Consider the following 25448-nt stretch of genomic DNA (forward strand, 5'->3'; position numbering starts at 1 on the left):
CACGCCTGGCCGATGTAGCAATGTTCTAACCAATTCTTTCTACGTGCCAGAGTATTCAAGTAATAAAATGCACAAACTAGCATTTCTTGCCAATTCACTCCACATTCTGGGATAGAGACTGTGTTATTTCTAATCTACACAAACTGGCTTAGTTCCCTGGAAGCTAGGAAAAAGGCAAAAATAGAAGTCTGCTTTCTTTATCATACAAAGAATTACTGGTTAATAGAAATACTGTGGTGTTGATTTCAAATTGATACACATCGCATTAGAGAATCATTAATCAACTGGTGACACCTGAACTGTTTTTGGATATTTCATTCTCTTGCCACTTTTGGAATTATTTTTACCGTCAATTTGATCATTTTTGCAGGAGTCATAATCAATTTCTTTTCTTTTAAGATCTCTTCCCACATTCCTTTCTAATCCGAACCACTAAATTTTAAATGACTGAGAGTGAAAGACACTTGCAGCAATCCACTTGACAGAAATACACATCCATGTGCATCAAGGGACATAGACAAAAGTGCTCAAGCCACGAACAGGAGAGTAGATGAATTCTAATATATTACTAGGATGGAATACCATACTGAAAATAAATAAACTATACCTATGCATAGCAACATGGATGGATGTCACAAACATAACACGAGCAGAAGAAGCCATATATTAAGCAATACATATTGAGTTATTCTATTTGTAATAGCCCCAAACTGGAAAGGGCTAATCTACAGCACTTGAAGTCACAATGGTCAGCTTTGGGGATATGGGTTCCAACGGGGGATTCTGGGTGCTGGGGATTTCCATTTCTTGACTGGACTGGTAGTTACGCTGGATGCTCATTTTGTGATATGTCACTGAACCATACATTTGTGCTTTACATGTTTTCTGTATGTGTGCTACTTTAATTTTTAAAATATGTTATGAAATGCTACAAAATACTTTTCAAGTAGACAATACAGGATCTATTTGAAGAGTATGAAGCGAAGAAAGGAGACTAGCCATTCTTTCTGTTTGTTTCCCTCCATGTCACCGTCTTCAAGGCCGCCAGGCTGTCCAGGGACTCCTGGGTTGACTGAACTCTCCCAGCAGTGTCTTGGAATTAGTCCCTCCCATGAGTTTGTCCCTTTCTGACGTGGTCCAATCCTTAACGAATGCAGTTAAGATAAACTCGTCTGTGTTAGTGTGTGGGTGTCTTAATCTATTACTTCCAAGTGATATACCTGGAAACTACTGGAGACTGCATTATCCAATCAGTGTGGGATGGAATTTTATACCCCATTAAAGCACTGATCCCGCTATGTGAAGATGTGGGTGGAGAGCAGTATGAGGAGGAAAAGAAATAAGAGATAATCGGAGGCATCTGAGAGTCTGAAAGAGCAATTATTTCACTTAAAGATATGTCTCCAATTTTGGCATTTGGAAAGACATAAGCTGAAATAAACTTCCTTTAATGTTCCCTCCTCCACTCTAGGACTCTATGTTTACTTTCAACAAAGCCAAAGACAAGGGAGATCTAGTTCACACCTACATCTGCATGTCTATAGAGGAATTCTAGGGGGAAACTAGGGTTTCCTCACCGTCCTGCTATCAGAAGCTCTTTCTCTGATGCCTGCTTCCGCACCTTGGTGTAGATGTCCATGGTGAAGAGGGTGCTGGCGCTGTTGAAGATGGAGGTCAGGGAGCTCATGAGGGAGGCCAGCATGACCGACAGCATCAGGCCCCGCAGCCCTGGAGGCAGGAGAGGGTGCAAGCACTGGTTAGTGGCTGGACACCATGATCTATGAGGACCTTGCTCAACCAGAGAGCCGTTCAAAGATAAAAGTGTCAACTTCAACACTGATTAAGTGATGTACTTATCAACACACACCAGCATGTGCAGTTTTCTGCATATTTCTTGGTGATCTGAGAATAATCCAGTATAGAATTTTAGTCCTACACATAAACTTAGAGATCTTCTGTTGGATCCTCATTTTAGAAGAGAGGAAATAGTGTCATACTGCCTTTCTTTGGAGAGGAACTCTTGGCTTTTCGAAGACTTAGAGGGCTGAAGGGGAAGAAGCTTAGTAGGGGTTGCTGCTAAAGAAGTCTTTGGTGGGGCAAAGCTAAGGGTTTTGAACCATCATGAGAGCTTCAATCTCCATTTATCTCTGCCATTTAGTAGTGGCCCTAAACCTCCTAGGACAGAGTGTGGTTGAGTTGTATGTGGTGTCATGCTTGTGGGTCATACTCCCCTCCTCCTGAAAATGCTCTATGTGTTGGGTGGACAAAAGTCACAGAAGCATTAACCAACATTTGATGGGCCTCAGGTATAAGATTACCTGGTCAGTCCCAAGCTCTGTACCTGGCTCTGTACCTGTTCACCACAGCAATGATCACCTTCTGGCTTCCTAATAATTTACTTATTTCATATGTATGGTTTGTTTTCCATCTCACAATACTAGAATGTGAGTTCTAAGGGCTAGGGGATTTTTTACGTACTTCACTGATGTTTTCTAAGCACCAAAGCAGTGCCTGGCACATAATAGGCACTCAATAAACACTCATAAATTAAATAGATTGAGATCTATTATTTTGGTATCACTGAGTGAAAGAAGGCAGGATAGTTAACCTCCTCCCCTGTGTTTGTAAGTTTATGGCTACACAACTCTTTTACTGACAAAGAGATCATTTAAATATTCTTGATTCTCTTGGAAGAGTCTTGAATGTGAAGGAGTAAGGATTCTTCCAACAGAAACTGTATCGGATTTGTCTATGAAATCTCCAGGCCTTGCACAGGGCCAGTGGCCTGTGGAAGGTGCACAAGAAATGTCCGATGAATAGAACTGACTTAATGGAAGTGAGAATTACCAAGGATTATGTCATCACCCTTCCTCAAGGCCCTTCCATAGACAGACCTCTGCGGCTGTTCCAGCCAGGACATTCTCCTACCTGCAGGCATCAGTTCCAGCACCAGTGTTGGGTAGGCATAGTTACTGCAGCCGACTTCAACGCCGCACTGTTTCACACACTCAGAAGGCACAATGCAGGCCACCTTATCTGAGGAAGGATTCAGAGGTGAGCTCAGAGAGGCTGAGGTAGGCACAGCCCGCAACTGCTGGACAAAGAGATAAGTTGTACAATCATGGGTTGGGGAAGGGAAAACCTTTGCCTGGACATTGGAGAGTCAACTTTGACTCCATACCATGGATCTGGTCCCTCTTTGTCCAGAACACGACCCATAAATGTCTCATCTCTGTGGCTCTCTCCTTGCATTGACCCACGGGGCAAAGCTCCCACCTTGGGATGTGGCCCAGTAAGAGCATCATAGCAAACCAGGGAGGTGATCCTATCCTCCAGAAAAATGGCAAGAGAAGAAATTCTTCCAGGAGCACTACGTTCCAGAAATAAACAACAACAGGAGGTTAGGTCCTGTGTGCAGTCACATCTAGCCTACTGTTGTTCACCTACATCTAAGAAGAGGCGTTACTTGTGATGGATGTGCCCTGTGTGTGATGATGACTCAACTCTGCAGCTGTTGCACAATACCTTGATGGGGTTTTTTTCTTAAACAATATTATGACAATAGACAGGGAAAATTGATAAAGAATCACCCAGAATAATAACACCTTGGCACGTTAACTTTTTTCACTTTTTATTTCCTTTTTAATCCTTTCCCATAGAGAAATGTCTTTTCTTGCATAGCTATCATGATTGTTGAGCTATTATTGTGTGGCTTCCTTTTTTTTTTTTTAACATTTGACATAGTAACCTCAGCATTTCCCCACATTTTGAGATCATCTTTTGTCTCTTGTGTGCAATTTTCCACAAAGGAGGTATGCAATGATTTCTTTGGCCATTCCCCATTTGTTGGATATCTACACATTCTTTACTGTTGTAAACAACACTGCAGTGCAGTGATAAGAAGTGATGTCACCCACTTGATGTTCATCTTAACAAGATTTCAGTGAAATAAACTGATACCCAGTTGAGAAAATATGAAGTGTTATCTGATGGATTGGCTCAATAAAAATGAGTCTTTAATTAGCCAAGTAAGATTCAGTTATATTTCCTTTAATTTTCATAATAAAGACAGAAATTTTATTTTTAAGGAGAAATTTCAACACTAGCAGTTATTCTCAGCTGACTGAGAAATTAATGCGCCCCAAACAACCTGGTTCCAAAGCAGTGAAAATCCATTCAGTTCTCCAGCTGTCTCAGAGGGACCAAGACGGGACAGGGCATCTTGAAATACCTTCTCAGTCAGATATGTCACCAAACTCAGCTACTACTGCACACCCAGCTCAAATTAGGCCAATTCTACTCCATCCTCCAAGTGCCCCTCTGCCACATTCTCTAGACTTCCTTAATTCCAAGCCGCTGGTGAAAACAGGACTCGCAGACTCAAACGTCTACAATGAGACAGGCATGTAGTACTAAAAGGGTAAGGGAACAGAATGTCAAACATGCCAAATTTTCTTGCCTCTGATCCTCTGTGCAAGCTGTTCCCTCTGCTTGGAATTCTGCTTTGACTTCCATCCAGAATGGATTTTCTAGTTTGTTAAGATTTTACAACATCATAAAAATACTTTCCAGAATTCAAGCATAAAAAGGACAGGGCATTCGGATCCGGGGCTCACCTGTGTACAGGATGCGGCTGATCATTCCTGGCATCACCATGAGGAACATGGGCAGCAGCTTCAGGTACCCACACATGATGCAGGCGGCCTTCACGTGGGACATGTCCTTGCCGCAGAGGCAGCGCTGCACGATGACCTGTGGGGAAAACAAGACGCACCTGTGAAACAGCCTGGGGTGATTTCAAAAACTGTCTCTTCTCAGGGTTTAATGTTGCAATAAGAAATGATGTTGATCCATATATATATAACAGAAGAGATTTCTGCACATCCATGTTTATTGCAGCGCTGTCATAACAGCCAAAGTACGGAATCAACCTAAGTGTCCCTCAAGGAATGCACGGATAAAGAAAACATGGCATGTGTACACAATGGAAAATCATTCAGCCAGAAAGAAGAATAAAATTCTGTCATTTGCGGTAACATGGATGAAACTGGAGGTTGTCATGCTAAGTGTGACAAGCCAGGCACAGAAGGACAAATATTGCATGCTCTCACTCATTTGTGGGACCCTAAAAAAGGTGGATCTCATGGAAGTGGAGAGTAGAATGGTGGTTACCAGAGGCTCGGAAGGGAATAGGAGGGAGGGGTTGAAGATAAGTTGGTCAGGGGGTGCAAAACTACAGTTAGGTAGAAGGAATACATTCTAGGATTCAATAGGACAGTAGGGAAATTATTGTTAATAATTTATTGTATATTTCAAAATAGCTAGAAGAATTGTAATATTCTCAACACAAAGAAAAGATAAATGGTTGTGATGATGGATATTCTAATTACTCTGATTTGATCATTACACATTGTATACATGTATCAAAATATCACAGGTACCCCCAAAATAGGTACAACTTTTTTATATATACATAAAGAAATGATGTCATGGTTGGTGGAAAATAATGATTTGAATTCCTATTTCTTTTACACAGTATTTGACCTCTGTGAATCTCAGGTTTCTCATTTTTGAAGTAGGGTTATTTGTTGCAAGGCTTTCTGAGTATTTGGTGTAATGTATGGAAGACCTTTGGTACACAGAAGTCAATACACATTAGCTACTATTAAAATATGTTCACAGCTCCCAGGCTGCAATGCAACGATGGTAGTGTGCCCTGCCAGGTACAAAGTTGTCACTAATGATGCTACCACAGTTGTGGGTTTCAATTATGTCTTTAATATTGTAGACATCATCAGTATCTCCCTGTGGTTATGGAGAAATTGCCTCCTTGAGCAGTCAAGCCAGTTGCCATGGAAATGCCATGGTCAGGCAGCCATCAGAATAGACATTAATTTCTATATTTCTTCAGAATATTCTAAAAACCTCATCTGGTTATAAATCAAATATGATAGTCCTTGGAAAAAGAATGCACGTAATTTCATATTTCCTACTTAAATTATGCCATCTCTTAACTAACAATTTTGCAGCAATGTAGGACTTTTGCCCATAATGCCATGACTTCCTGCTATTTTTCTTCTCAAGGAATGTTAGAAAATAGAGATGCCTTTTCCTGCTTAATCCTCTTTGGAGAAGCAATCCATTAGGGATGGCAGTGGTATCATTCAGAGCTGAGGGAGCAGACGGCATTTGTAGACTGAAGGTTTGGAAGCAGACAGGTGGAAGTACAACACCTATCACAGGTGAGGAGGGGAGCCCTGTCAATGCTGAGCAGGGCCAGGCATCAGATTTAAGGTGAACGTGAGGCCACTTACAGGAGGCAAGTCAGGTGGCCACGGATGAAATATAATAATAAAGATGGTTCCACAGATCAATGGTGAAATGATGCATCCTTTGGTGGATGTTTTGGGGAAAACCAATTTGTTACATAGAGAAAAGTGAAACTGTGACCATTGATTCAAGACAGGCTAAAAATTGTGAAATTACACGTCTGAAGTTGATAGAGACACTTCAGAGAAAAAACATCTTCAAAAGACAAAAATGAAAAGAAACCTAGATGCTTATAAAAAGGAATATTCAGAATTTAAAAAAAAGTTCCTTGACATTATAAAAACAAAGGCAGAAAAGCTGGAGGATAAAGCTGAGGAAGTCTCCTAGAAAGCAGAGCAAAAAAGACGAAGAGATAGAAGATGGGGAGAAAAGAAACGGACACCAGAGCACAGCTGGGGAAGACCAGCACCAAGTAGAAGGTCCCAACAGGGAAACAAAACGGGAGAAATCAAGGAAAGAACCCCCCCAAATTACCCAAGACATCAATTTCCAGGTTAAACAGGCTCACAGTGGCCCATTGCAAGGGGCAAAAACAGATCCACACAGGAGTACCTGGTAATGAAATTTCAGAATTCTGAGGACAAAAGAAAGACAAACTTCCAGAGAAAAAGGTAGTCATCTCTAAAGGATCAAGAATGTCTTCCATCTCCTCAACAGTAGTGGTAGAATTCAGAGGACAATGAATCTATGACTTTGGGGAAATTCTTTCCAACCTAGAAGTGTGCACATGACCAAACTACCAATAAGGAAAGGTCAGAGTGAAGACATTTTCAAATATGCAAATTCACAATAGATTTACCTCCTATCGGGGCCTATCTCAGGAAGTTACTATAGGGGTTTTTTTTTGAGACAGAATCTCACTTTGTTGCTTGGGCTAGAGTGCCATGGCTTCAGCCTAGCTCACAGCAACCTCAAACTCCTGGGATCCAGCAATCCTCCTGCCTCAGCCTCCAGAGTAGCTGGGACTACAGGCATGCACCACCGTGCCCAACTAATTTTTTCTATACATGTTTTTAGTTGGCCAATTAATTTATTTCTATTTTTAGTAGAGACAGGGTCTCACTCTTGCTAGGGCTGATCTCGAACTTATTAACTCAAATAATCTGCCCGCCTCGGCCTCCCATAGTGCTAGGATTATAGGCGTGAGCCACTGCACCAGGCCTACTATAGCTTTTGATTGCCCTGGAATAAGGAATAATGTAAGAAAAAACCTGACATGGGATACTCGAAAAAGGAGATAAAAAACCCGAGTGAGGCAAAAGGAATCCCAAAGAAGGGGGCCTTGGATAAGGTTGGGCACCAAACATAGAGGGAACCTGGCCAGACTGTGAAAACTTGATGTGCTTGCAAGCATCGAGAGGAGATTTTGGCAATCAGCAGAGGGTTTGGTGCTTCACAAGTGATAATTACCAAGAAAATTTAAAACAAAAATTAAGAATTATAAATTCCATGGAAAATAAAAAGCTAAAGAAAAGTCATTCAGAAGATGCCATGTGGCTCAGCTGTGAATTACATTCAGGAAGTCTCAAAAAATGGTAGAACTGAATGCTGATCTCTAAAAATTGTCACGTAGAGCTATTGGGAAGATGGGGGGAACAGGAGGTGTGCTCGTGTGGGACTGGGAATGGAAGGTTGAAAGTGAAGCCAACAGAGAAATCCTAAAACTGGAAATCCAAGAAGGAGCAACACTAGCATTTATTTGAATCACTTGGGGATCAAGTTAATGAGCAAATTGTGATTCCATGGGTCTGGACAGGGTCGTAGGTTCTGAGAGTGTTCATTCCTAGTGATCTCCAAGGTGACGCCCTTGCTGATGGGTCACAGACCACACACTCAACACAGAAATTTAGAGAATAGAAACAAATACCAAATACTTAATTGAAAGAGTTGAAAGTGTTTGCCTCCGAGGGACGAGAAATAGGGTAGAGTGTGGCGCCAGGCAGCTATTTTTATAACAAGACTCACAGAAGTGTTTGACCCTTTAACTGATGTGTGTGTACAAAATAGAAACTAAATTATTTTCTGTGAGACAAGAAAGAACATACATAAACGCGTGCGCACATGCACACACACACACACACACACACACACACACACACACACACACACACACACACACTCTTCACCTGATCCGTGCACCAGTACCACAGAGACGTAATGAATATTCCCACTATCATTCCTGGCCATGGAATGTCCCCAGAGACAGGATCTTGGAAAATGTGGAAGGAGTCCGCCTGAGGAGTGTAGCACCTGGCGTCGATTGTCAGGTTGTCCCCTTCAACTATGGATGGGATGGCGTTCATGTACTTCTCCATAAAACTCTTGTAACCTCCAACTTCGGCAAATGCTGAAAAGGCATCAGATAAAATGAAATGTCTAACTGAAGCCGAACACACCCGATGCTTATATGCTTACTCCTTTGTGGTGGAGGTACACAAGCGCCTCCTGTCAGCCTGGTCACATCCCCAGTCACCTTCTCCCGGGATCCATGTCTTCCTAGTACTGCCGCTGGCGTCAGGCATGGTACCAGATCGACTTTCACAAAGCACATAAAGCAAACGACTCTAACTTGTCTTCTTAGAGTGCTCTTTAAAGTTTTAAGTTAATGTCTTGCTTTAAGGTAAAAACAAAACTGTAACCCAATGGATGGTATTGATGTCTCACAACCATCCAGAGCAGAAACATGCCTGAAGGTGAGATAACAGAGTGAGCCCAGTGGTTATGGCCATCAGTCAACCGCAAGACCCAACTCCTCAGAAAGCAACAAGAAGTAACAGCGTCTCTCCCTGACTCAGAGCCTGTCTATTCTGACCTCATTCACAATCTGGTTTCCTGGCACAACACCATTCTGTCTACATTTCAACAAAAAATTGGAAAGATAAGGAGCGGAAATTGGAGGCAGCAGGTTAGCTGTGATGAGAAAAATGTTGAGACTCAACCCACTATGGGTCTGGACAGGTTAGTCAGGTGCAGGAAAAATTTATAGTCAGTCTTAGAAAGATGAGCCCAGGCATCTGTGGTCACTTAGTATAGGTTTAAATGATGCAAAATTCATCTCAGTATCTTACAGTTGTCGAGTTGAGTTGACATTAATTTACTTCTTTGTTATTTAATTTGGGACCAGTATATACCAACCATTGTGCTGGGATCATGTGAAAAATGAATGTGCAAGGCAGGAACTCGGCCTAGTGGTGGATACAGATAATACAAGGAAATTGCTTTGATTAGATAAAAATGGTTTGCAAAGAAAATACACAGGGGACCCTAAGAGATAAGAGAGTCCTCCTTCCTCATCCTAAGGATGGGAGAAGTGAGGCTTGGAGACACCGAGGCCAGAAACTAATGAACCATGAAGAAGAACAGTGTGGACAGTCTAGATAAATAGAAGGTAGATGGCTGACTAGTCACACATAGTATGTGCCTCCTCTACAAAGAAGAACCAGAATAGTAAGTGCATACTCACATTTTGAACAGATTGTTTAGGAGAGAAAGCTAGGATTCACCAGAAGAATGGCAAGCACCAAAAGCATGCAAGGAGAGAGTTTAAGGAAACTGGCCTGGCTGCGCACTGGCTGGGAGCTGGGAGAAGCTCCTAGGTGCGGGAAAGCAGTAAGAGAGAAATCCCCAGGTCTTCACCCCATGAAACAGGCTCTTACAATCTTGGCTATGGGAGAACCGCTCAACTCCTGTGGGCACTGGGCCTAACACAGGGAGCTGCCTAGAGATTGCATGTAGACGATGCTCCAGAAAGGGAACCCATGTGGCGTGCCACAGCATCCATGCCCAGAGCACCTGCAGCTGGGCACCATTCTGGGAGTCCAGATACTGGGGATCTATAGACACAGCCACTGCTGTTGTGCTGTTCCAAGGAGGGAGAGTGGAGACTGGGGGCTCCCATGCAACTCTAGAAAGATCCCCACCACTGTGCTGTGGGCTGCTTTTGAGACTCAGATGTGAGTGGATTGCACTCCTCACAGCTTCTTGTCCACACTGCTTGCCTGTAAGGGGTCCTACCCCTTCTAGTCTTGGGCTCAAGGGACCATTTTGAGAGTTTAATGCTGAGCTACACCTTGCCTTTGGGCCAAATTTGGGTTGACACCACTGCAGTCATCACCTGGTTGAGGAGGCCCAGGGAAACTGGGCTCTCCTAGGACAATACTCCCAACCCTGCAAGAGGCTGCTGTGGGACTGGAGACTATCCTGTCCACCCATCACAGCTATCAGCGACACCAACAGGGACCCTTTGGGTCTCAGTGGGTTGCTCTACCACTGCTACTGCTATCACCATCACATCAGCTGCCCAGGGGCCTGATAACCTGCCCACATACCAGGGCCACTTCTCCCACTATTAGCTTCTGAATAAGCCACCTAGAGGTCCAAGAATTGGCCTCCCAGGGCCCACTAACACTGGTGCCACTGTGAGCTGCAGCGGGCCCCGAAAACACACATACACAGCCCACCATTGCCACCTCCAGGGCCTGAAGACTGGCTCAAGTGGCATCCAAGTCCCCAGCAAAACTTTACCACAGCCTCAACTAACAGTGTAACCCTAAGTCACTGAGGAAGTCACAGATACCTCTGATGCTGTGTACTGCTGAAGAAATCATATAAAGATCACACTACTAGGCCGGGCATGGTAGGATTATGGGCTCACGCCTGTAATCCTAGCACTCTGGGAGGCTGAGGCGGGAGGATTGCTCGAGGTCAGGAGTTTGAAACCAGCCTGAGCAAGAGCGAGACCCCGTCTCTACTATAAATAGAAAGAAATTAATTGGCCAACTAATATATATAGAAAAAATTAGCCGGGCATGGTGGCGCATGCCTGTAGTCCCAGCTACTCGGGAGGCTGAGGCAGTAGGATTGCTTGAGCCCAGGAGTTTGAGGTTGCTGTGAGCTAGGCTGATGCCACGGCACTCATTCTAGCCTGGGTAACAAAGCGAGACTGTCTCAAAAACAAAACAAAACAAAACAAAGCAAAACAAACAAACAAAAAAAGATCACACTACTGAGGGGCCCCAAATCAAAGCCCAAGTGTCCTACTCAACCAATGACATATATCTATCTTCAGGAAAATAGTGTCCCTTACGAGGGCAATTGTAAGAAATTGAAAGAAGTGACTGCTATAGCAGATGTACAGATATTAACAGAGGGACACAGAAAACATGAAAAAGCAAGGAAATATGACACTACCAAAGGACCACCACAATTGTCCAGCACGAGATCCAAAGAACTCTTTTTCTGAATTCAGTAAAGTTTCAGGATACAAAATCAATGTTTAGAAATAAGTAGCATTTCTATACCAATAATGATATTGCTGAGAACAAATTCAAGAGGGCAATCCCATTTACAATAGTTGCAAAAACAAAACAAACAAACAACCAAAACCAAAAACAAAAACAAAAAAACTTAGGACTGTATTTAACCAAGGAAGTAAAAGAGCTCTACAAGGAAAACTATAAAACAATGATGAAAGAAATTCTAGATGACACAAACAAATGGAAAAACATCCCTTTAACAATAATTAATATTGTTTAAATTACCATACTGCCTAAAGCAATTTACAGGTTTAATGCAATCCTTATCAAAATAGCAACATCATTTTTTAACAAAATTAGAAAAAACAATTGTAAACAATTGTAAAGTTCACATGGAACCAAAAACAGCTTGAATAGCCATAGCAATCTTGAGCAAAAAGAACAAACCTGGAGGTGCCACATTGCCTGACTTCAAATTATATAATACTACAAGGCTATAGTAACCAAAACAGCATGGCACAGGCATAAAAATAGACACATAGATCAATGGAACAGGCTAGAGAACCCAGAAATGAAGCCACATACTTATAGGCCACTGATCTTTGATAAAGTCAACAAGAATATACACTGGGGAAAGGACAGCCCTTTCAATAAATGGTGCTGGGGAAATTGAATTGCCATATGCAGAAAAATGAAACTGGGACCCCTATTTCTCACCGTTTTAAATAATCAACTCAAGATGGTTTGAAGACTTGAATATAAAACCTGAAACTATAAAACAACTAGAAGAAGAAGAAAAACCAGGCAAAATTCTTCTGGACATTTACATCAGGGAGGGAAACCTGTAGCCTTGAGGCCACATGTGGCCTTCTGGATCCTTGAGTGCAGCTTCTTGACTAAATCCACATTTTACGGAACAAATCCTTTTAATAAAGGGATTTGAAGTTTGAATTCGGTCAAGGGGCTGCACTTGGGGATCTGGAGGGCCATATGTGGCCATGAGGCATGAAGTAAAGTTGTTCTGGCATTTACTCATGCTGAAATAATATAGCAAGAAAGAAGTCAGGTAGACATTTCAAGGACAGGAATTATAGAAATGTTTGGACAATGTGGCCAGGTAGACCTGGGAGGCAGCAGTAAAGAGTTGACAGACTGCCATAAACATTCGGGTGTAGATGTCTTTCAGTCAGTACCAATTTGATGGCGAGTACATGTGTGCCATCAAATTATACTGACTAATTAACACTATGGTGCTCACATGGTAGTAATATTCTCCAGGGATGGGGGAGTTGGGGGGTATCTCACAACTATAGGACACGGTATACATTGTGTGTATGTGTGGGAAGGGCATGCCTCTAACCCCTGCTAGGGAGAGGCAATGATATAAAATGTAACCAAAATGTTTGTACCTTCATAATATCCTGAAAAAAGAAAAAAGAGTAGACAGACTGAACAGGAACAATCTCATGATTTCTGACCTTTGGACACTGTACATGCTGTCCTCACTTACCATAACCCATGAGAATAAAAGACCCAATCAACATGATGATGGTCTGGAGGGTGTCTGTGTAAATCACTGAGGCCAAGCCCCCTGTTGAGAGAGAGAGAAAAAGAACCAGGGCATTTTATCCATGAGTACTCATGCATTTGCCTTCATCTTTGGTTCTCCTCCACCCAAACCCTGGAAATGACTCAACAGAAAACATATCAAAAACTCTGGGCTGAGCCACAAAGTGATTTTGGCACCATAATCTCCTTAGTATTTGTGTCTTTCATTGGTTCCCCTATTTCTCTTGCCTTTTCCTGGTTCAAAATTTCTATGAATGATAGAAGAATTCCATCATTACGTGAGTTTTTGAATATTAACTAGGGAAAAGGCAAAAATTTAATACCATTAAAGTTTTCTTAACAATCTCTCAAGTCACTCCCATTTAGAACAGTATCCCTGCTCTAAAAAAACCAGAAAAACCATTTCTGCTTTAGTGTTGGAACATATCATTATTTCATTAATTAAATATGAGGCATAGTAATTGATTTGTGTTTTGCTGCAATATTGTACAAAGAAACCCCCAGCTTCTCTTTCAATACTAGACTTGCTAGACTCTCAGTTGACAAGATATTTCCTTTATGAGAGGGTCATGAGGAAATAAGGCTGATCCTGAAAACAGTCATGCACCTATCTATCCCTGTTACAAAGAAGTATTCCAACTGGAACTTTCCAGTTAAGCCATTTCTTTTTTTCTTTTTTTTTTTTTTTTTTGAGACAGAGTCTCACTTTGTTGCCCAGGCTAGAGTGAGTGCCGTGGTGTCAGCCTAGCTCACAGCAACCTCAAACTCCTGGGCTCAAACGATCCTCCTGCCTCAGCCTCCCAAGTAGCTGGGACTACAGGCATGCGCCACCATGCTCGGCTAATTTTTTGCATATATTTTTAGTTGGCCAATTAATTTCTTTCTATTTTTGAGATGGGGTCTTGCTCAGGCTGGTTTCGAACTCCTGACCTTGAGCAATCCGCCCGCCTCGGCCTGCCAAAGTGCTAGGATTACAGGCGTGAGCCACCGCGCCCGGCCCCAGTTAAGCCATTTCTATGAAGACCTTCTCCTAGCAACAGCCAGTGCCACCAATGAACAAGTGCCACCACCTGTAATAAGCCCCTGTAACCTATGGTCTTTGTTTCAAAACTGCTTATGTGGACTCTCCCTCTTTGTCTTTAAAAGTTTCTTCTTGCTCTAACCCCCTTGGATATGCCTATACCCCTAGATTGCACCCCCTTGCTATTCCTGTATAAACTCTTAGTTTTAGAGAGTCAGTCTCTCTGTCATTTATTTTAGGTTTACTGTTCAATGTATGAAAATGGTTCCAGAACTGTCTAGATTTTTCTAGCTATTATTCTTTGTGTTTCCCAACTCAGCTGGTGTAGTTTAATTTTCATAAGTTAGTATGCATGAGACACTGCATGGACACACCTAGTTCATGAGAGTCTCCTCGGACTGTTGCCACACACTTTCTCCCCACCACTAACCCACTGCTCCAGTTCTCCTCCCCCGACTGCACCATTCTCAACCCAAGGCCACTCCATGGCACCCTGTGTTCATTTGAACTTTAACTTGCATTTGCCAGTCTCATGTCTGAGATGCTATTTCATCCAGCCTTCCACGTAGATGATATGCTGAATTCTAAATGCCCATTGGGCACCACACAGAGAGCTGAACCAAGTCACCAGTTCCCCATCCCATCCACCACATTATTTTCCTCCATTAAAATGCTCATATCCAACAAGGAGGATTCTCTTTTATTCGCTCTTGCTGTGTATCTCGTGCTGTGCCTGACTCTCACAGTGAGAATGAAACAGTGTCCTTACCTCGGCAGTGACAAGGCTAGCACTGAGGTTGCTAATTTCAGGTGGGGATAAGATTAGCAGAAGGCAGCAATGACTAAGCAAAATGTGCAAAAGACTCACCAGTGATGGAATAAATAGCAGTAATAGCCAAGAGGATGAAAATTGCCAGGTAAAGATCCAATCCTAAGGCCACCTTGATGAATATGGCTCCAGAAAATATGTCTGCCTAAAAAGGGAATAGTCCAGGTGGGAAAAATGATGGATTTCAGGCTTCTGGTTTCTCTTCTACAATGTCCATTCTCCCCTCTCCTCCCACCCCTTCTTTTCCTGGTAGACTCCTACTTGTCCTTAAAGACACCACTTGGATGTCCCTACCACAATATCTTATATAAAGCCTCAGCAGTGATTTTCATTCTCTCTTTTATATTCTATAGACAATAAAATACCCTATAAAGATGGAGTATAATTGGAAGTGTTAGTGTGAACTCGTAATTTCTAAAATATGTGTATGTAGGTATATAGCTGCACCAGAATGTATATGTATGGTTATTACATGAAATTATTTTGATGCTCATATCATACTAGATTTTGGCCAGTGGGAACTCCTCAAAGTGGCTCCTGTGTAAAGAATGTGAAATGCCCTCATTCTTTTGTTGAGCAATTCCTTAAATTATTCTGGCATAATAAAATGTTCCAGACTCATCTTGTGCCAACCCTGTTCTGGGCCAGAAATCACCCATTTTTCTAGAAGCACCCTGGCTCTTTTAAGTGGAGAAAGGTATTAGGGACCAAAATCTGGAGGCTAAGTGTGCTCATTGGTTTGTCTTTGTTTTTTGGCTCTTTCAACAGAGAGAATTAGGAAATATATACACACATATTTTATATATATATATATATATATATTACTTTTCAGTAGGACACAACATTGCTTACGTAGTATTCCAGCCAAGAATGCATAATCTGAGTCCAACCATGAGGAAATATCAGACAAATCCAAAATGAAGATTGTAATGTTAAGAAGAGTTGGCTGGGGTGCTTTTCTCAAAAAATGTCATCAAAAACAACAACATTACCACAACAAAAGGGTGTGGAAATGTTCTAGATGAAAAGAAGCTAAAGACATGTGATAACTAAATGTAATACCTGACACTAGCCTGCATCCCGTACTGGACAAGAATAGATATTAAAAGGATATTAATGGGTCAATTGTCAAAAATGGCATTTAAATGGTAGCTTAGATAAAATTATTACATCAGTATTACTTTTACCAAAGTTGATAATGCTATTGTGGTTTTGCAAGGAGTCATCCCTATTCCTAGGAACAGGATTATAAAGGGATGCTTGATTCAGAAAACCATGCTTTTGCAACTGCCACAGTAAAGATTGGATCAGGTAAAAGTCATTGGATCAGGTAGAATCATTAATGAATGTTAAATATAGGTGGAAATTTACGTTGAATTGTTTGGGGTTAAAGAGGAATGATATATGTAAGAATTTCAGATGCTTAAAAACCTGAGAGACAGAGAGAGAGAGAGAGAGAGAGAGAGAGAGAGAGAGAGAGAGAGAGAACAATGAGGAGGAGGAGGAGAAAGAGAAAGGGAGGGGAAGGGAGAAGAGAGAAGAGTTGAGGAGAGAAGGGAAGAAGGGAAAGAAAGAAGAAAGAAGGAAGAACAGAGGTTACAATAGTAGAATTTTCTATTGCCCTTGGGATAGGTAAAGATTTCTTCCATGAAAAGAACCAACCATTAAAGAAAAGATTGCTATATTTGACAGCATCAAAATTAGGGACTTCTGTTGATCCAAAGAGAAACCATGTAGTGGGAGAAGATATTTGTAACACATATGACCTACAAAAGGCCAATATCCAAAATATATAAAGAAGGCCTACAAAAGAATAATAAAGAGATGACTCAATAAGTAAACAAACAAACAAACAAACATGAAACGAAACAAACAACTTGAAAGACACCTCTCCAGAATACAGCCAATGATATCAGGGTTATGTTCGCTTCATAAAAGGTGTTGGGGAGGTTTCCATTCTTCTCAATGTTGTGGAATAATTTCTGCAAGATAGGCACCAGTTTTTCTTTGTAAGTTTGGTAAAATTCAGGTGTGAAACCATCTGGTCCGGGACTTTTCTTTTTAGGAAAGTTTTTAATTGCTGTTTCTATTTTGGCTCTTGATATTGGTCTGTTCAGGAATTCTATTTCTTCCTGGTTGAGCCTAGGGAGGCTGTGTGTTCCAGAAATTTGTCCATTTCCTCCTCATTTTCCAGTTTGTGTGCATAAAGGTTTTTGCATAAACTATATCTTGTATCTCCTTGGGATCGGTTGTGATATCTCCTTTTTTGTTCCTGATGGAGCTTATGAGATTTCTCTTTTCTGCTTTTTGTTAGTTTAGCCAAAGGCGTGTCAATTTTGTTTAATTTTTTGAAGAACCAACTTTTTGTTTTATTAATCTTCTGTATAGTTTCCCTGTTGTAAATTTTGTTTACTTCTGATTTGATCTTGTTAATTTTGCTTCTTCTGCTGGGTTTGGGGTTGGTCTGTTCTTCTTTTCCCAGCTCTTTGAGTTGATTCATTAGCTTGTCTATTTGTGATCTTTTTGACTTTTGGTTATAGGCATTTATGGAAATAAACTTCCCTCTCAGTACTGCTTTAGCTGTGTCCCAGAGGATTCGATAACTTTTCTCTCCATTGTCATTAAGTTCAAAGAATTTTTTTATTTCCATCTTGATTTCCTCATTTTGACATAATTGTTTAGTAGAAGGCTGTTTAATTTCCACATTTTTGTGTAGAAATGTGTTTCTGTTAGGGTCGATTTCTACTTTTATTCCATAGTTATCTGTGAAGATACATGGTATGATTTCTATTTTTTTAAATTTTTTGAGACTTGCTTTGTGTCCCAGCATGACCAGTGGAACAGAACTGAGAACCCTGATATAAAACTATCCTCATATAACCATCTAATTAATCTTTGACAAAGCAGACAAAAACATCCACTGAAGAAAAGAATCCTCATTCAATAAATGGTGCTGGGAAAACTGGATAGCCACTTGTAGAAGGCTGAAGCAGGATCCACACCTTTCACCTCTCACAAAAATTAACCCACGCTGGGTAACAGACTTAAACCTAAGGTATGAAACTATTAGAATTCTAGAGGAAAATGTTGGAAACACTCTCCTAGACATTGGCCTAGGCAAAGAATTTATGAAGAAGATCCCAAAGGCAATCACAGCAGTAACAAAAATAAACGGGACCTGATCAAACTAAAAATCTTCCGCACAGCCAAAGAAACGGTCATGTAAGCAAACAAGACAACCTACAGAATGGGAGAAAATTTTCGCATGCTACACATCTGATAAGGGGCTGATAACTAGAATCTACGTAGAACTCATGAAAATCAGCAAGAAAAAAATCAAACAACCCTATCAAAAAGTGGGAAAAGGACATGAACAGAAACATTTCTAAAGAAGACAGAATAATGGCTAATAAACTTATGAAAAAATGCTCAACATCTTTAATCATGAGGGAAATGCAAATCAAAACCACAATGAGATATCACTTAACTCCAGTGAGAATGGCCTTTATCAAAAAATCCCAAACAATAGATGTTGGCATGGATGTGGAGAGATAGAAACACTCTTATGCTGCTAGTGGGATTGCAAACTAGTTCAACCTCTGTGGAAAGCAATATGGAGATACCTTAAAGCGATACAAGTGAATCTACCATTTGATCCAGCAGTCCCATTACTGGGCATCTACCCAAAAGATCAAATGACACTCTACAAAAAAGACACCTGCACTCGAATGTTTATAGCAGCACAATTCACAATTGCAAAACTGTGGAAACAACCCAAGTACCCATCAATTCATGAGTGGATCAATAAAATGTGGTATATATATACCATGGAGTACTATTCAGCTCTAGGAAACAATGGTGATATAGCACATCTTATATTTTCCTGGATAGAGCTGGAACTCATTCTACTAAGTGAAGTATCCCAAGAATGGAAAAACAAGCACCACATATACTCACCAGCAAATTGGTATTAACTGATCAGCACCTAAGTGGACACATAGGAATCACACTAATTGAGTATTGGGCAGGTGGGAGGGGGAGGAGTGGGCGGGTATATACATACATAATGAGTGAGATGTGCACTGTCTGGGGGATGGTCACACTTGAAGCTCAGACTTGTGGGGGGAGGGGAGGCAAGGGCATTATTGGAAACCTTAAAATTTGTACCCCCATAATATGCTGAAATAAAAATAAAGAATATAGCCAATGGTCACCTGTAAAGGTGCTCAACCTCACTAGAAACAAAGGAAATGCAAATTAAAGCCACAATGGGATGTCATCACACACTCATATGAATGGCTAAAATTTAAAAGAATTCAGACAACACCAAGTGTTGACAGGTCTGTAAAGCAGTATGATCTTTACTATGCTGCTGGTAAGAGTGTGTCTTGTCAATGAAGAAATTAAGAGGAAAATAAAAATTTTTAAAACAAATGAAAATGGAAACACAACATATCAAAACCTGTGTGATAAACAAAAGCAGTGCTACAAGGGAAATTTATAGCATTAAATGCTTACATCAAAAAATAGAAAGATTAGAAATTAACAACCTAATGACACACCTGAAGAAACTAGAAACCAAAAATAGAAAAATAAAAAAAAACAAAGATCAGAAGTGAATGAAATAGAGACCAAAAAAGAAATGCAGAATATCAATGAAATGAAAAGTTGGTTCTCAAAAAGATAAACGAAATTGATAAACTGCTAGCTAGAGTAACCAAGAAAAGACCCAAATAAACACTATCTCAAAGTGAAAAAGGAGACGTTACAACTGATACCTCAGAAATGCAAACAATCATTAGAGATTATGAACAACTAAATGCTCACAAACTATAAAACCTACAAGAAATGGAAAAATTCCTGGAAACCAACAACTTCCCAAGACTGAACTAGGAAAAAATAAAAAACTTGAACAGACCAATAATAAGTAGTGAGATTGAATAGGTAATAAAGAATCTCCCAAAAAAGAAAATCCCAGGACCAGATGAATTCACAGCCAAATTCTATCAAATTTATAAAGAAGAACTAATACCAATTCTTCTGAAACTGTTTCAAAAAAGTCTGGAAGTAGGGAATTTCCCAAACTCATTCTATGAGGCCAATGTCACCCTGATACCAAAATCAGACAAGGACAGAACAAAGAAAGAAAACTACAGACCGTTATCCTTTATTAACATATACACAAAAATCTTCAACCAAATACTAGCAGATGGAATCCAATAACACATCAAAATACACCTTGATCAAGTGGGTTTTATGTCAGAGATGCAAGGATAGTTAAACATATATAAGTTGATAAATGTTATAAATCATATCAACAGAATTAAGGACAAAAACCATATGATCATCTCAATATATGCTGAAAAAGCATTTGATAAAGTTTAGCATCCCTTCATGATAAAAGCCACCAACAAGCTACCTCAAAATAATAAAGGCCATATATGACAAACCCACAGCCCACATCATACTGAATGGGTAAAAGTTGAACGCATTTCCTTAAGAACTGTAACAAGACAAGGATGCTCACTTTCACTATACCTATTCAACATAGTACTAGCAGTGCTAACCAGAAAAATTAGACAAGAGAAAGAAATAAAAGACATACAAATTTCAAAAACGAGGAAGTAAAATTATGCTTTTTTGCTGATGATATGATCTTATAGCTAGAAAAAAATGAAAGTCCACCAAAAAACTCTTAGCTTTGATAAATGAATTCATAAAATTGTAGATACAAAATCAACATACAAAAATCAGTAGCATTTCTATACATCAACAATGATCTAGCTGAGAACAAAATCAAGGAGACAATCTAATTTACGAGAGCTACAAAAAATAAAATATGTAGCATTATCTTAACCAAGGAGGTGAAAGTTCTTTATAAGAAAACTACAAAACAATGATGAAGAAAATTGTAGATGACAGAGACAAATGGAAAATATCCCACGGTCGTGTATCAGAAGAATTAATATAATTAAAATGACCATACTTCCCAAATAAATTTATAAATTCAACATATTTCCTATCAAAATACCAACATAATTTTTCATAGAATTATTATAAACAACCCCAAAATTCATACAGAACAGAAAAATAGTATGAATTCTAAGCAAAAAGAAGAAAGCTGGAGGCATCACATTACCTGGCTTTAAATTATATTATAAGACTTCCTGGGAGAGTCATCATAAACAGGAAGACAACATGACACACAGTCATCAGACTGACCAAAGTAACTACCAAAGAGGCCCTCCTATGAGCTGTAAGGCTAAAGAAGAAGGTAACCTACAAAGAAAAACCCATCTGAATAATGGCAGACTTCTCAACCTTACAAGCAAGAAGAGACTGGGGCCCCATTCTCACTCTTCTCAAACAGACTAATGCCCAGCCTAGAATCTTGTACCCTGAAAAACTAAGTTTTGTATACAAAGGAGAAATAAATGCCTTCTCAGATAAACAAAGACTAAGGGAATGCATCAAGACAAGACCTGCCCTCCAGGAAGTATTCAAAACAGTATTACACATGGATCAGCACAATAGACACTCATGAATGTAAAATCATCCAAAATCTAAAGGTCAAAGGCCAGATACCAGAATGGCTCAAGAGAGAACACGAAAGTGACAAAGTTCAACTCAACAGGATGAACAGAAATCTGCCCCACTTATCAATTCTCTCAATAAATGTGAATAGCTTGAACTGCCCACTAAAGATACATAGGCTGGCCGAATGGATAAATATACACAAGCCAAGTATCTGCTGTCTTCAGGAAACACATCTAACCCACAAGGATGCATTCAGACTCAAGATAAAGAGATGGAAAACAGTATTTCAAGCAAATGGAAGCCAAAAAAAAAAAAAAAGCTGGTGTGGCAGTTCTGATTTCAGATAACTTAGTCTTCAAATCAACAAAAGTAATGAAAGACAAAGAGGGTCCCTATATAATGGTGAAGGGTACAATTAAACAAGAAGACATAACAATTCTAAATATTTATGCACCTAACTCAGGTGCACCCAGATTTATAAAGCGAATCCTACTTGATCTAAACAAAATGATAAACAGCAACATCATAATGGCCAGAGACTTCAACACCCCTCTGACAGAGCAGGACAGATTCTCCAAACAGAAAATTAACAAAGAAACAATGGACTTAAACCGAACTCTAGAACAAATGGGCCTGACCGACATTTACAGAGCATTCACCCCAAACCACTGAATATACATTTTTCTCATCAACTGATGGGACATTCTCTAAGATTGCCCATATCCTAGGCCACAAAGCATGTCTCAAAAACCTTAAAAAATAGAAATTATACCATACATCTTCTCAGACCACAGTGGAATAAAATTAGAAATCAACTCCAACAGAAATTCACCACATAAAAAGAAACAAAAACAAAGACCATATGATTCTCTCAATAGATGCAGAAAAAGCATTTGACAAAATTCAACACCCTTTTATGATAAGAACACTTAACAAATTAGGGATGGAAGGGACTTACCAAAAAATGATACAAGCCATATATGACAGACCCATAGCCAACATCATACTGAATGGGGAAAAATTGAAAGCATTTCCACTTAGAGCTGGAACCAGGCAAGGTTGTCCACTATTTACTTTTATTCAACATAGTGCTGGAAGTCCTTGCTATAGGAATTAGACAAGAGAATAGAATTAAGTGCATCCAAATGGGGGCAGAAGAGATCAAACTCTCACTCTTTGCTGACGATATGATATTATATCTAGAAAACCCCAAGGATTCAATCAAGAGAATCCTGGAATTGATAAATGAATTCAGTGAAGTCTCAGGACACAAAATTAATACACACAAATCAGAGGCATTCATATATGCCAATAACCATCAAACTGAGAACCAAATCAAAGACTCAATTCCCTTCAAAATAGCAACAAAGAAAATAACATACCTAGGAATATATTTAACTAAAGAGGTAAAAGACCTCTACAGGGAGAACTACAAAACACTGAAGAAGGACATAGCAGAGGATGTAAACAGGTGGAAAACCATACAATGTGCATGGGTTGGCAGAATCAACATTGTTAAACTGTCTATACTACCCAAAGTAATCTACAGATTCAATGCAATCCCTATTAAAATACCAACATCATTTTTCACAGACGAAGAAAAAATAATTTTATGCTTTGTATGAAACCTGAGAAGACCCCGTATGGCAAAATCAATCTTAGGCAATAAAAACAAAATAAGAGGTATCAATTTTCCAGACTTAAAACTATACTACGAGGCTATAGTCATTAAAACAGCTTGGAATTGGCACAAGAACAGGCACATTGACCAGTGGAAAAGAAAAGAGAACCCAGATACAAAACCATCCTCATATAGCCATCTAACCTTTGACAAAGCAGACAAAAACATCCACTGGAGAAAAGCATCCTTATTCAATAAATGGTGCTGGGAAAACTGGATAGCCACTTGTAGAAGACTGAAACATGATCCACACCTTTCACTTCTCACAAAAATCAACTCATGCTGGGTAACAGACTTAAACCTAAGGTATGAAACTATTAGAATTCTAGAGGAAAACATTGGAAATACTCTTCTAGACATTGGGCTAGGCAAAGAATTTATGAAGAAGACCCCAAGGGCAATCACAGCAACAACAAAAATAAATGAGACCTGATCAAACTAAAAAGCTTCTGCACAGCCAAAGAAACTGTCACGAGAGCAAACAGACAGCCTACAGAATGGGAGGAAATTTTTGCATGCTACATATCCAATAAAGTGCTGATAACTAGAATCTATTTAGAACTCAGGAAAATCAGCAAGAAAAAAAATCAAACAACCCTATCAAAGTGTGGGCAAAGGACATGAGCAGAAACGTTTCAAAAGAAGACAGAATAACAAACATATGAAAAAATGGTCAACATTTCTAATCATCAGGGAAATGCAAATCAAAACCACAATGAGATATCACTTAACTCCAGCAAGAATGGCCTTTATCAAAAAGTCCCCAAACAATAATTGTTGGCATGGATGTGGAGAGATAGACAGTGCTGGTGGGACTGCAAACTAGTGACCTCTGTGGAAAGCAATATGGGGATACCTTAAAGAGATACAAGTAGATTTACCATTTGATGCAGCAATCCCATTACTAGGCATCTACCCAAGAGAAAAAGGGACATTCTATAAAAAAGACATATGCACTCAAATGTGTATAGCAGCACAATTCACAATTGCAAAGATGTGGAAACAACCCAAGTGCTCATCAATTCATGAGTGGATCAATAAATTGTGGTATATGTATACTATGGAGTCCTATTCAGCTTTAAGAAACCCTCCAAACAATAAATGCTGGCGTGGTTGCGGAGAGAGAGGAACACTCCTACACTGCTGGTGGGACTGCAAACTAGTTCAACCTTTGTGGAAAGCAATATGGAGATACCTTAAAGCGATACAAGTGAATCTACCATTTGATCCAGCAATCCCATTGCTGGGCATCTACCCAAATGATCCAGTGACACTCTACAAAAAAGACACCTGCACTCGAATGTTTATAGCAGCACAATTCATAATTGCAAGGCTGTGGAAACAGCCCAAATGCCCATCAATCCAAGAATGGATTAATAAAATGTGGTATATGTATACCATGGAGTACTATTCAGCTCTAAGAAACAATGGTGATATAGCACATCTTATATTTTCCTGGTTAGAGCTGGAACCCATACTACTAAGTGAAGTATCCCAAGAATGGAAAAACAAGCACCAGATATATTCTCCAGCAAACTGGTATTAACTGAGTAGCACCTAAGTGGACACATAGGTGCTACAGTAATAGGGTATTGGGGAGGTGGGAGGGGGGAGGGGGGCGGGTATATACAAACATAACGAGTGAGATGTGCACCATCTGGGGGATGGTCATGATGGAGACTCAGACTTTTGGGGGGAGGGGGGGAAATGGGCATTTATTGAAACCTTAAAATCTGTACCCCCATAATATGCCAAAATAAAAAAAAAAAAAAAAAGAACAGAGTAGAAAATCAAAAAAAAAAAAAAAAAAAAAAAAAGAAACAATGGTGATGTAGCACCTCTTGTATTTTCCTGGATAGAGCTGGAACCCATTCTACAAAGTGAAGTATCCCAAGAATGGAAAAACAAGCACCACATGTACTCACCAGCAAATTGGTATTAACGGATCAACACCTAAGTGCACATATAGGAATAAAATTTATCAGGTGTCGGGCAGATGGGAGGGGGGTGGAGGGGATGGGCATATACATACATAATGAGTGTGAGGCGCACCATCTGGGTGATGGACATGCTTAAAACTCTCACCTGTGGGGCTGATGAGGGGGCAAGGCAACATACGTAACCTAAACATTTGTACCCCCATAATATGCTGAAATAAACCCCCCCAAAACAACAAAAGATGGATATTTACAAAAAAATGTTTATCATTTCAGAAAGAGAGCATCT

At 40.0% G+C, this 25448-nt stretch overlaps 1 protein-coding gene across 2 annotated transcripts in view; it reads right to left on the reverse strand.

Annotated features, from left to right (window-relative positions):
- SLC5A4 (solute carrier family 5 member 4) overlaps positions 1-25448 on the reverse strand; it is a 46251-nt gene that overhangs the window by 9644 nt on the left and 11159 nt on the right. For both annotated transcript variants that reach the window (XM_012764039.3, XM_075996843.1), the window contains exons 6-11: positions 15044-15149; positions 13096-13176; positions 8457-8677; positions 4617-4752; positions 2929-3036; positions 1578-1728 (exon numbers count right to left, since the gene is read on the reverse strand). In XM_012764039.3, the coding sequence (XP_012619493.2) occupies positions 1578-1728; positions 2929-3036; positions 4617-4752; positions 8457-8677; positions 13096-13176; positions 15044-15149 (803 nt within the window). The remainder of the gene's footprint in view (positions 1-1577; positions 1729-2928; positions 3037-4616; positions 4753-8456; positions 8678-13095; positions 13177-15043; positions 15150-25448) is intronic.

The sequence above is a fragment of the Microcebus murinus genome, chromosome 22, assembly GCF_040939455.1.
Source record: "Microcebus murinus isolate Inina chromosome 22, M.murinus_Inina_mat1.0, whole genome shotgun sequence".
Classification (NCBI taxonomy): Eukaryota; Metazoa; Chordata; class Mammalia; order Primates; family Cheirogaleidae; genus Microcebus; species Microcebus murinus.